The sequence below is a fragment of the Peromyscus californicus genome, unplaced genomic scaffold, assembly GCF_007827085.1.
Source record: "Peromyscus californicus insignis strain IS unplaced genomic scaffold, ASM782708v3 Scaffold_14__1_contigs__length_90479793_seg_2, whole genome shotgun sequence".
NCBI lineage: Eukaryota > Metazoa > Chordata > Mammalia > Rodentia > Cricetidae > Peromyscus > Peromyscus californicus.
In genome coordinates this window covers 56,021,916-56,034,489 of record NW_026294436.1, presented here as the reverse complement: position 1 = coordinate 56,034,489, position 12,574 = coordinate 56,021,916, and the positions used below count along the sequence as shown (strand labels likewise).

Genomic DNA, 12,574 nt, shown 5'->3' with positions numbered 1-12,574 from the left:
TTTGTTTTTGTTTTTCGAGACAGGGTTTCTCCGTGTAGTTTTGGTGCCTGTGCTGGAGCTCACTCTGTAACCAGGCTGGCCTCGAACTCACACAGCTCCACCTGGCTTAGCTGCTCTGAATGGCGCTTACTTAGCCGCACAGCGCCTTCGGCAGCATCGGTCATTTTCCCCATTGCCGTGGTCCTCCCACGGCGCTGCTGAGGGGCTGGAGTTAGGCGGAAGCCGGCGGAGACAGCCGCTCTAGCTCTAGCCGGCGACTCGGTGGCGGGGCAGCGGCTGCCTGCCTCCCGGGCGCCGCCATGTTGGAAGCGCCGGCCTTGAACCATGGCGGCGAGCGCCAGACTGCGGCCGCTAGCTCGGCTGGGCACACGGTGGAAGTGCGGCCAGGGCTGTATCTGGGTGGGGCGGCGGCGGTGGCGGAACCAGACCGCCTGCTGGAGGCCGGCATCACCGCCGTGCTGACGGTCGACTCGGAACCGGGTTTCCAGGCTGGGGCTGGGTTCGAAGGTCTCCGGAGCCTCTTCGTGCCGGCGCTGGACAGACCCGAGACCGACTTGCTCAGCCACCTGGATCGCTGCGTGGCCTTCATCAGCCAGTCACGAGCCGAGGGACGGGCGGTGTTGGTGCACTGGTGAGTGCAAGGGGCAGGGGTCAGTGCCTCGTCCCCAGTCTCGTCTTTCTGCAGAGCTCCCAGGAGGGGAGGAACCGCCTGCCATAGCTGAGACCCTCTCGTTCCTCATCCTCATCCTTGGGGCATGTCGTTCAAAGAAGAGGGTCTGGAGACCGGCCCCTGGTCCGTGTTCTCATTTTCGGCATCCGTCTGTCTGTCCATCCATCCATCCATCCATCCATCCATCCATCCATCCATCCATCCATCCATCCATCCATCTATCTAATCTATCTATCGTCTCTCATCTATAGTTTTGGAGTTGGGGTTCATCAGATAAGGTTTAGCAGCTCTGTAAGGGAAATCAGACACCCATGCCAGTGAATGTAGTGCAGGCCAGATGTATTGGGGTGAAAATATGTGATACCTTTCGTCCTCGACCTAAAAGTCACTGTGGTTAACAGGAGAAAAACATGAGACTTTTTGTTTTTGAGACAAGGTCTTACTGTACACAGTTCCAGATCTGGCAGACCTGGAACTCGCTTGCTATGTAGACCAGGCCGGCTTCAAAGCCATCTGCTTCCAGAGTGCTGCACACCTTTAGTGCTACACCGCACCTGAGAATTTTTAATCAAAGCTTTACGTGAGGGGAGAGTTTAGGGAAACGGAAAGTCACAGACCAAGGGAAAATGCTTGGATTAATTAATACTGGACAGTTGTATAGGAATGTGATTGGACAAAAGGAAGTGTGATCTAATACCAGTGGAGTGAGAGGGGAAACCCAACCTGACCTGAATTGATCATCTCCCTCTGGGGTATAGGGCAAGGCCCTTTCTGGAATGATGGCCTTAAGATACATCAGACTAAGTAGATCATTGATTTGACCTGCTAGCAGGTTAGTCAGACACTCTAGTACTGTGGTGTCTCTCAAGTCTTAAGAGAATGTCTTCATGGCCAGTTCTTACATAGAAGGGTGGAGAAAGATTACAGTGGCGGCTCCCTCTCTCCTCCCTCTTTCTTCCCTCCCCCCTTCTCTTTCTTTCTGTGAAGTTTTGCTGTCTTGTCTAGGCTGTCCTTGAACTTGGGATCCTCCTTGGGATCCTTCTGCATCTGCCTCCTGAATGCTAGTATTATATGCATGTGCTACTACTTTGCCTTTAATTCTGGTTTTTGTGTTTAAGATTGGAGTAGAGGTTCTAGTCTCTCTGTCTTGCCCTGGGGTCAGTGGGGAGAAAGAGAAACAGAAGAAATGATAGACAGATCTGGAGAGACCAGTGTTAAGAGCAAACGACCTTGGATTTGTTCTGTAGCCATTCCTTTTTTTTTTTTTAATTATGTACACAGAGCTGTCACAAAGTGTGATTAGCCACTAAGCCAGACCTGTGAGATCACACAGAGGCTCTGTTACTTTCTATCAGAAATCAAGTCATCCCCCACATTTTCAGCTCTCTGGGACAGAAAGTTGATAAAATGTGAGTTGTGACCTTATATTGTTTATAGGTGTCTTTCTCCCACTAGCAGCTGTGAGCAAATCTAGGTTGTCATACCCCCCCCCCCCCCCCCCCCCCCCGGGGCCCCATTCCCAGATAACGTTGAATTATAACTTTATTTTATGTAGTGCCCGTCTGCCTTGTGAGGCCAGGCCAGGATAGGTCACTACATATTATGGAGCTTGTCTCCCTCCATGCAAACCTATCAAAGACAGAATTCCTCTTGTTCTCTGAAACTGGTAGTCTCTTTCTCTTTTGGGAACCCCATTGTTATATATGGTGGCTATGGAGCTCCTTCCCCAGACTTAAAGGCCCACTTTCTCCCTTCAAGGGTGGCATCTGCTGCCTCTGATATGATATAGATTCCTCCTAACACTCTCTCACTTCAGTGCCGAGTCAGGCCTCAGGATCATGCCTCAGGGTGATCTCCAGGCTCTCTCCCCTAACAAAGCCCACCCGAAGGGTAATTTTGTGTTGTTCCTTTCTACAAAGCTACAGTAAGTTAAAACACAATCTGATTCAGATTTACATATCCCCTTTCATTAGGAGAAGGGGACAGCGGGGAATGTCAGCAGATTTTAGAGGCATAGTAAATGGGTTTTCAGTGGACATGGAGGAACATACAAAATCTGTTGAGCCTGTGGGACAGTAATCATAAGTGATTCTTTTTGGAATATTGAGTTGGATCAAAATGGAAGACGGCTGTGCGTGACAGTCTGCTTGTTTGGTGTGTTGACAAACTTGTCTTTCCCCCTGCTATTTGAATATAATTAATGAAAACTTGGGGAAGGGACCTGAAGTAATTTTCTTCATCCTTGGTGCCTCTGGACTTTAAGCAAACAGGAAGATACAGCCTCCATCTGCTGCTACTTTGAAATAATCGGCATACTGTGATGTCCGTTTTGAGCACTAATCCATGCATTCCTTCAGTGGTAGGAGAGGTTATCAGTTGAACTTCTCATGACTGCAGAAGAGCAGGTTATTTTTATTTCCGTTTTTGGAAGTGGTGCTGGGATTAAATCCAGGGGTTCACACTTGCAAGTGTTCTTCTGCTGAGCTGAACCCTCAGCTCCAAGATTTTTTTTAATGCTCTGTTTGGGATGAGGGAGAGTGGCTGATGACTGGAAACATCAGGATGTGAAGGACGCCTGGGCCTTGTCTAGGAAATTGATAGGGTATACAGAAGCAAAAAGAAAGGCTGGAAAATCTTGGTACGTGTGGGGATTCCTGAGTAGTCCTGCTGGGCTGGTTTGAACGCTTTGTTGGGCACTTCCTGTGTGCCAGTAGTTGTAAAGCCGTAAGTAAGGGCAGAAGATAGTGATAGAAGTATGGGACCAGATCTGGAACAACTCGAAGTGAAGAGCAAAGGAGCCACGACAATGTGAAAAATTTTAAGGTAGTTATTTTTGAATAGTTAATACATCCATAGTGTTTAGAATTAAAAAAGGGACAGGGAAATCAATGACTACTTTTGTATGTTGGCAGTATGTAAGAGGCCGTGGGTTAGTTTGAGTGGAGGTAGAAATGAGCTGGGCACAGTGGTGCACACCTGTAGCCCCATCACTTAGCAGGCTGAGACAGGAAGATTGCCATGACTACGAGGAAGGAAAAGATAGAAGTGAGGTGGGCCTGCATTTTACCGTTAACAAGGGGCTGGGCTTTCTCTTGGTTTTTAATCGCTGCTATTTGCTGTTTTATTTTGAAGGTCTCTTTTTCAGCCACGCGGGAGTCAGTCGGAGTGTTGCTGTGGTCACTGCCTTTATAATGAAGACTGACCAGCTTACTTTTGAAAAAGCCTATGAAAGCCTACAGACCGTCAAGCCAGAAGCTAAGTGAGTCCCGTCACAGTAACACTTCTTTCTTTTCCTGTAAAGTCTGTGTGTGTTTGTGTATGGTGTGTGTGTGGAGTGCACGTGTGTGGGTGGGTGCACGTCCCTGCACTTAGACAAACTTAGGGCCTTCCTCGTCTGCTGTTACCAGTTCTTTTGTCCTGAGGTTTTACTGAAAGAAAGCCGAACCCCACACTTGCTTTTCGTTGCAGGATGAATGAGGGATTTGAATGGCAACTGAAATTGTATGAGGCAATGGGATACGAAGTCGATACCTCTAGTGCAATTTACAAGCAGTACCGTTTGCAGAAGGTTACTGAGAAGTATCCGGGTGAGTAAACAGTGATTACTAATGTCATTTGGACTCTTCTGAGGTGTCCTTTACTTGGACAACTAAATGCATTATAGTACTTTTCAAGAAATCCTAGGAGGCAGAGACTGTTGTTTTTTTTCTTTGTTTAGTAAAAACCCACGTGGTTTAAAAATGGCTGGGATTGAAATCAGGCAGTCCCATTTAGAGTGAAGGCCTGCTCTTTTTGCTTTTCTACCTGATTTCTCAACACGGAGATCTTTGTTTTCAGTTTCTGAGTTTAGCATGCATAGGCTCAGTTTGGCATTGGGATTGTGTCTGAAAATCTAGAAGGTTGATCTTGACAGTTGGTTGTATTTAAATTACCTTGTAGAACTCCAGAATTTACCTCAAGAACTCTTTGCTGTTGATCCAACTACCGTTTCACAAGGATTAAAAGATGACATTCTCTACAAATGTAGAAAGTGCAGGTAAAATATTTTGTGTCCAATTGTCTTGGTAATTGACAAAGCAGTTCAAGGTTTATTTTCTTATCTCTGTAGGAAGGATTTGTTTAATTGAATATTGTGGAAGTTTTAAATTCAAATCTGCCACAGAAAGAATGTAGTTTAGTGATCAGATTGTAGGGGCTATTGAAATTTGAGTAGCATACTCAGTGTTGTATAATTTTGGCTTGTCAGAAATACTGTACATTTCATCTTTGTTTTCATCCTTTGGAAGTCATTAATGTTTGTTTTTGTCTTTGGCGGTTTTGCAGGCGATCTTTATTTAAAAGTTCTAGTATTTTGGATCATAATGAAGGAAGTGGGCCAATAGCCTTTGCTCACAAGAGAACAACGCCATCTTTGGTACTTACCACAGGGAGTCAGGCTCAGTGTACATCTTACTTCATTGAACCTGTACAGTGGATGGAATCTACTTTGTTGGGAGTAATGGATGGACAGGTGAGAACACTATTTTCTTTCTACAGTTTCATTGTATCATCTAAATTCTGTTCCTTTTTACCCTTTTAAACTGTATTTTAGAGCTGGGATGTGGCTCAGTTGGTAGAGTGCTTGTCTAGTGTCCATGAAGCCCTCGATTCCATCTCCAGCATCACATTGGCCAGACATGAAATCCCAGCACTCTGGAGGTTAAGGCGGGAGGGTCGAAAGTTAAGGTCACGTCGGGCACACAGTGAGCTTGAGACTGTCCTGACATTCATGAGACACTGTCTCAAGACAACGCAACAACAAACATTTTTATTTATTTTTAATATCTGTATTGCATTTTCTTTATTTTGTATGTGGGTGAATGTACCTATGGGGGTTTGGGGGTGTCACACACTCACATGGAAGTCAGAGAACAACTAGTGGAAGTGGGTTTCCTCTGTTCACATGTGGGTCCCAGGAGCAAGCAGGTCATCAGGCTTGGCCAGAGGGTCCTTGCCTGCTGTGCCATCTTACTGTCTGGATAAAAAAATAAATAAATAAATAAAGCGTGTTTTAATCATCGTTTCCATTCTGAAGATTCTGAGAATTGTACCGTTTTAGTGTATGAGTAAGGTCACCAGAAATAAAGAGTCTTTCTTTTTAAATAAACCTCAAGGTCTCAGCCATGTAAGAATGCAGTCTACCATAAAACTGTGGTCCCAGTATTCAAGTAAAATGGTTTTAAAAATTAGCTGATTCAAAATCATTAACCACATTCATGGAAAACCACTCATCCAAGTTAGATTTGTTTTAAGACTATAGTTTATGTTTTCAAACATAAGACTAACATTTTAAAAATAATTAGGTATATCACAGAATTAAAAAGTGGGATAAATCAAGGTAAATTTAGGTTTAAAACTTATTTTTCTCATTTAGCTTTGTGGCACCCATTTTCTGTTTCTGATCTTTGGATTTAATGCATTTGCTCCGGGATGCTTTTCATTCACTATTAGAGAATGACCCTCACATTTGCCTTTATGCACATTTGATACTAATCTGAAGGTATTCCATAACAATTGTTTTTTATTGCAAGGGATTTAATTTAGGCCCTTGCATGCCCTATACATTTTACATGAGCTACAACTCAACCCCATGTAATAATTTCAATGAATTTGAAAGGTTGTATGGATGTATAAAAGTTTGTACAGTAGACATTTTGTGAAATCTTTTACTGTATTATCTCATTTGAGAATATAGTAGTAGCTACAGATGTACTTGCGATCCGTTGATGAGGAAATTTAGTTTACATTAGTTATTATTTTGTCTGGAAAGTGGTATCCATATGTTTAGATTGAGCTGCTTTAAACTTGTTTTATTTGTAGTTTTAGTTACAAAGGTTTTTTGTTTGTTTGTTTGTTTGTTTGTTTTTGGTTTTTCGAGACAGAGTTTCTCTGTGTAGCCCTAGCTGTCCTGGATCTCACTCTGTAGACCAGACTGGCCTGGAACTCACAGAGATCCCCTTGGCTCTGCCTCCCGAGTGCTGGGACTATAGGTGTGCGCCACCACCTCCTGTGTGATTACAAAAAAAGAAATCAGCATTTTTATTGTTGTTTGTTTCATTTTGTTCTTTGAGACACAGTTTTGCTATGTAGTCTGGGTTGGGCTTGAACTCATGATCTCCTTCCTCAGCCTTTTGAATGTTAGGATTTTAGGTATGTGTTACCAAGCTAGGCCCCTATTCAGTTTTGATTTTTGAGACAGGATCTCATGTAGCCCAGGGTGGCCTCTAACTCTTGGCCCTCCCAGGATCTCATGTAGCCCAGGGTGGCCTCCAACTCCCAGTCTGAATGACATGACTGTTCCTAGGTATGGTGGAGTAGAAAGTTTCTAGATATGAAGGAGGGCACAGCCAGAGGCATCTGGAAGGGTCCAGACTGAACCAGGCCAGCAGACAACTGGGTCACGAGAGGAGTAGGGGTTGGGGGGAGAGTAAGAGAGAGAAAGGGGAGCAAGAGAGAGGAGCCAAGGACCAGGAGGCCAAGAGACTGGGGAAGTGAGGCTCGGGGGCTGGAGAGGGTTAGGGGAGGGGGCTGGGTATGCCAGCCCAGGTACTGGTGAGTAGGGACTGAGGAAGGCTGGTGGCCAGAGTCTGCCCTGGTATGTTAAAGGCCCCTTCGTTAGCCATTTGTCCTGAGTTTGAGACCTAACATTGTCCTCCTGGGATCCATGTAGCCCAGGCTGGTCTCCAACTCTGGTCTTTCTGTGTCTACCTTGCAAGTGCTGGAGTTACAGGCATGCACAAGTGTGCCCAGCTCTCTCTTCCCATTCCTAGGATTATGATTTGTCGTAGAGTTTTTAATTTCGAAGAAATCCAGTTTTGGTTTTTGTGCTTTTGGCTTGCCTTTAGTTAACCTATAAAATGAGTGTGCACAGGCACAAAGTAAAGACATTTTTGTAGAAGATTCTAAATCATGAGTGAGCGTGGTGGTACATGCCTTTTATTCAGGGCAGAACCAGATGGATTTCTGTGAGTTTAAGGTGAGTGTGGTCTACATAGAAATCCAGGCTAGCTAGGGCTACCTAGTGAGATACCATCTCATTAAATAAATAACTAAACAAACAAATAACATTCTAAATCAAATTTGTGCATGTTTCTGGTTTTTTTTTTAAGGACTCCATTAAGGCTAATATTCATAACACCCATACAGAATTTTTTTCTCACTAAGAGAATGTGTATACCCATTTCTCTGTCTCCCTCATGATACTATAAAATGTTTGTGGAGTAAAGAAATGCTAATTCTAAAATGTCTCTGACTTTTTTTGATTACTTTTGAAGATCAGTGTATTTACTTACTTATCAGCTGTCTTAGATGGGTGTCTGTTGCTGTGATAAACACTATGACCAAAACCAAATTTGGGAGGAAAGGGTTTACTTCATCTTACAGCATACAGTCCATCTTCTCGGAAGCCAGAGTAGAAACCTGGAGGCAGTAACTGAACCAGAGACCCTGGAGGAACTCTGCTTACTGGCTTGGTCTCCATGGTTTACTCCATGGGCCTAGTTTATATAAATTTATATATATGTTTATAAAAGCAGGCCCTCCTATGGGGGTGGGCACCACCCATAGTGGGCTGGGCCCTTCCACATCGATCATTGATCAAGAAAACACCCCCACAGACATGCCCACAGGCCAGCGTGATGGAGACAGTTCCACAGTTGAGGTTCCTTCTTCTCAGGTAATTCTAGCTTGTGTCAAGGTGACAGAACTGACTCACCAGTCATTTATAGTTTCTTTTTCTGTAAAGTGTTTTATATCTTTTTTTTCTTGATGTGTAGGAGCTCTCCGAATATTATAGATTTTTCCACCTTGAACTTATATTTTGTCACATTGAAGTTTAAGACAGTAGAGAAATGTGTGTGTGTGTGTGTGTGTGTGTGTGTGTGTGAGAGAGAGAGAGAGAGAGAGAGAGAGAGAGAGAGAGAGAGAGCTCTCAAGCTCACTGTGTAACCTACAGTGTCTTTGTATGTGCTATGTAGCTGAGGTTCCCCTCAAGCTCCTCATAGTCCAGCTGTCTAGGATTACAGACGTCTATAATGCCTGGTTGTATTGGTTTTTTTTCACTCCCGTTTCTGAGTTTTATGTCCAGACTTGAATAAAACTTGCTTCTTTGTTCATTTGGGAAAGGAGTCCATGTGTCGTGGTCTATGTACGGAGGTCAGGAGAACTTTGTGGTATCAGGTCTTTCCTTCCACCCTTACATGGGCTCTGGGAATCGAACTTAGGTCATCAGGCTTGCTTTGCAAATACCTTTACACCCTAATCCATCTTGCTGGCTCTGTGTTCAGACTTCTGTAGCTCAATTTAAAATAAAAATCCCTACTCAGACCATGTATACTAAACATAAATGATACGCTATTGTTAACATTAGAGAACGTGCAGTTAACTTGGTGAGTGCTTTTGGATTTCTCTCTTACTGGAATATCAGTGTATTTGATGTATATGCTACTGATACCAGTTAGTAATAGAAGATGAGAACCTGAATAAGCATTTCCATCCTTTTCCATGATGTTCTAATTTGGAGTCCTATTATAAATTGATTAGGAGCCAAGTGTTCATTACCTTGATAAAAACATTAATTGCTTTGAGCTTTGTTTTTTTTCTGTAGCCTGAGGTTCCTGTTCGTCTGTTTCAGTACAAAGTGCCTCTTCTGTGGCAACTGTAGTTTATGATCAAGTGTGAGTAAGTGTAGCCTCTCAGATTACAAGTTCCTTGATAAGCCCAGTGGTGGTGGCACACACCTTTAATCTGAGCACTTGGGAGGCAGCAGCAGGTGGATCTTAGAATCTACAGAGTGAGTTCCAGGACAGCCAGGGCTACACGGAGAAACCCTGTCTTGAAAAACCAAAACCAACCAACTAATCAACCAAACAACCAAAAAACACCAATTTTTTTTGATGACAGGAACCATGCCTTAGCTATTTTATAGACCTTATATATTAATTTTATTGATCTCATATATTAATTTATATTGCCAATGGTAGTTGCTGGATGAATAGAAAATGGATGTAGTGACACCTTTGCTTTTTTCAGCTTCTTTGCCCAAAATGCAGTGCCAAGCTGGGTTCCTTCAACTGGTATGGAGAACAGTGTTCGTGTGGTCGATGGATAACCCCTGCTTTTCAAATACACAAGAATAGAGTGGATGAAATGAAAATGTTGCCAGCACTGGGATCACAAACACGGAAACTATAAACTTAGGTCACAGCTTGGAATAAAACCTGATGAAATGTACTTCTTTTGATGGTTATCTTTCCTAACAGAGGTCAGAATTTCATTTGGAGTGTCCGAAGATAATTCCTGTAGCAGATATGTGTGGGTAGCTTACTACTACATGGTGTATGATATATATGCAATACTTCACTGGTCAATCCAGGCTTTTAATCATGTAAATTCGATTTGTTATTAAAATCTTTTATTTTAATTTGTTGTGTTTCATGTTTTAAAGCTTTTGTGCTGTTTGGATCTAGCTCATGCTTTAAGCATGCTAGGCAAAGCATTCTACCTCTGAGCTACATCTGGAACCTCCTATATTTTTAAAAGTTATGCTTTGTAGTATGTTAGTTATGTGATACTAAAGTCTAGATGGATAAAATTGTATGTAAACACTTGAAACTGTCAGTATCCAGGTAGATATTCTTTGGTTTTCAGAAATATAAAGCAGATTAATTTGTTTTATTTTGGAAAATTATTCCTGTGTTTAATTTAAGGGACATTAGTAACTACATATGCCTTTCGGTGACTCCTCCTGGGGAGATGTGAAAAAACACCTATTCATCCTATGTAGGGCACTGACCACAGACCAAAGAGATGGTTTTACCAAAGTCCAGCTTGGTAAACTGGTGAATTTATTGGGGTTACTTACAGGAGCGTGGGTAACTCAGAGCAGCTGCATTTCCAGAAAGCCAGCATGGGTAACCTCACAAAAGCTGCAGTCCTATAGCTTCTTGCTCAATCTTTTAAATCTTGTGAATCTTGTAACCATTTTGAGCCTTGTAAATTGTGTTAATCCCTCTCTTGGGGGAGGGGAGGTAGAAGGGGGAGAGGGAGGGAGGGAGGGAGAGAGAGAGAGAGAGAGAGAGAGAGAGAGAGAGAGAGAGAGAGAGAGAGAGAGAGTGTGTGTGTTTGAGACAGGGTGTCTATGTAGCTCTGGCTGTTCTGGAACTCACTCTGTAGTCCAAATTGGCCTGACAGAGATCCAACTGCCTCTGCCTCCTGAAAATGCCAGGATTAAAGGTGTATGTGTCACCATGTATGGCCAGATTAGCTTTCTAGTTTTACCTATAGTAACTAGAATTTATTTTATTTGTTCATTATTAGAACTAGACTTAATGAGATATTTGAACATTTACATAAAATCAGAATTAGCTAAAAGAGGGATAGTCTTTGGCCTTAAGACATTTTTACTTATTTGTGTCTCTGTATAAGACACTGACATGGAACAGGGCGGTGGTGGTACACGCCTTTAATCCCAGCACTGGGGACACAGAGGCAGGTGGGTCTCTGAGTTTGAGGCTTGTAGTCGGACTTTTCCTTTGTGGGACCGCCAGCCCACAAATAATGACACAGAGACTTACTAATTATGAAAGCTTGGCCTCTAGTTTAGGCTTGTTCCCAGCTAGCTCTTATACTTAAACTGTTTTTATTAATCTACATTCTGCCACATGGCTTTTACCTCTCTGTATGTTCGACTTGTTCTGTGTCTTGCTGGTGTCAATGCCTCTCTTCTTCCCAGAGTCTTCTCTCTCCCTTCTCTCCTGTCTAGCTATTGGCCATTCAGTTTTTTATTAAACCAATCAGAAGGTGTCTTAGGCAGAGACACATCTTTACAGTAAACTAAAAGATTATCCCACAACAGAGGCCAGCCTGGTCTACAGAGCAAGTTCCAGGCCAGCCAGGGCTACACAGAGAAACTGTCTCAAAAACAAAAACAAAACAATCAGAAAAGACACTGACATGGAAATAATTTTTTAAATAACATGGACAATAATCCTCTTTAAACTGCCTAGTTAGTTTGGGAAGGGTGTTACTGATGATTCTTGAGAAAGACCTCTGTATATGATCTGAAGCCTCTGGAAACTTGCATATAATATTTCTTAAACAAGAAGAAATTCTTTTCATTTCTGTCTTTCATAAAATCTGCTCAGCCTTTTCTCCTTCATATCTTCTCAAAGCTTTTCAAAACCTGGTCAATCCATGAGTGTGCCTCTGTAGGTGAAAAATGGTTGAATAGCCACAATTTCATATGGCTCAACTTACCATCTAGCCATCCTACACCATAGCATATGGCCGAGAATTTGAATTTACATTTTTCAGTATAATGTATAATGTACACTGAGAACGTGTGCACTATTGTAGGTGATACAGTGAATAAACCAGACAGGCCCCTGCTTTCGGGCTACATACATTCCAGCTGGAAGGGGCAATATCTTTTTGAAAGCTAATTGTACTTACCAGTGAGGAATAGCTAGGAAACCTAATGAGGTATGTAAAGTTCAGCCAGGGTACTGGTGTGTGCCTGTAATTCCAGTACTCTAGAGGTGGAGGCAGGAGGATCAGGAGTTAAAGGTCTTCCTGAGCTTTGTAGAGAGTTGGAGTAGAGGCTAGCCTGGCTACAGGAATCTCACACAAAACAACAGAAAAACCATGGTGCGTGCACACTGCTTCGGGGCCGTTGGGCAGCATGACCCTAAGTGCGTCTAATTCTCTTGCTGGGTCAGGTTGGTTGGAGAACCAGCCAAGACTTTGGTTCTCCTGGCTATCATGTTGGGCTTGGTGAAGCTGGTGTGGGCAACTGGTGGCTGATCCTGGACTAAGTGCCCTACAACAGATGACAGTCAACATCTGGGCCTCTCCAGTGATTAAAAA

General features: G+C 43.2%; 1 protein-coding gene across 2 annotated transcripts; it reads left to right on the top strand.

Moving 5' to 3' along the window:
- The first annotated feature begins 256 nt into the window (after nt 1-256).
- On the top strand, nt 257-10,130 carry Dusp12 (dual specificity phosphatase 12). Of its 2 annotated transcripts, XM_052737569.1 has the most exons (6): nt 260-631; nt 3,816-3,929; nt 4,139-4,257; nt 4,610-4,706; nt 4,994-5,180; nt 9,740-10,130. In XM_052737569.1, the coding sequence occupies exons 1-6, from the start codon at nt 300-302 to the stop codon at nt 9,899-9,901; spliced, it is 1,011 nt and encodes a 336-aa protein (XP_052593529.1). In that variant the 5' UTR covers nt 260-299; the 3' UTR covers nt 9,902-10,130. The 2 variants fall into 2 exon arrangements, with proteins under 2 accessions (XP_052593530.1, XP_052593529.1); XM_052737570.1 differs by lacking the exon at nt 4,994-5,180 and having other exon boundaries at nt 257-631.
- The last annotated feature ends 2,444 nt before the right edge of the window (nt 10,131-12,574 follow it).

What these genes read in the sequence shown, in the direction of transcription:
- Dusp12 (XM_052737569.1), top strand. Translation starts at nt 300, where the DNA reads ATGTTGGAAGCGCCGGCCTTGAACCATGGCGGCGAGCGCCAGACTGCG. An exon ending in CGGGCGGTGTTGGTGCACTG is followed by an intron (nt 632 to 3,815) that starts GTGAGTGCAAGG and finishes TCTCTTTTTCAG; the next exon opens with CCACGCGGGAGTCAGTCGGA. An exon ending in TGGGAGTAATGGATGGACAG is followed by an intron (nt 5,181 to 9,739) that starts GTGAGAACACTA and finishes TGCTTTTTTCAG; the next exon opens with CTTCTTTGCCCAAAATGCAG.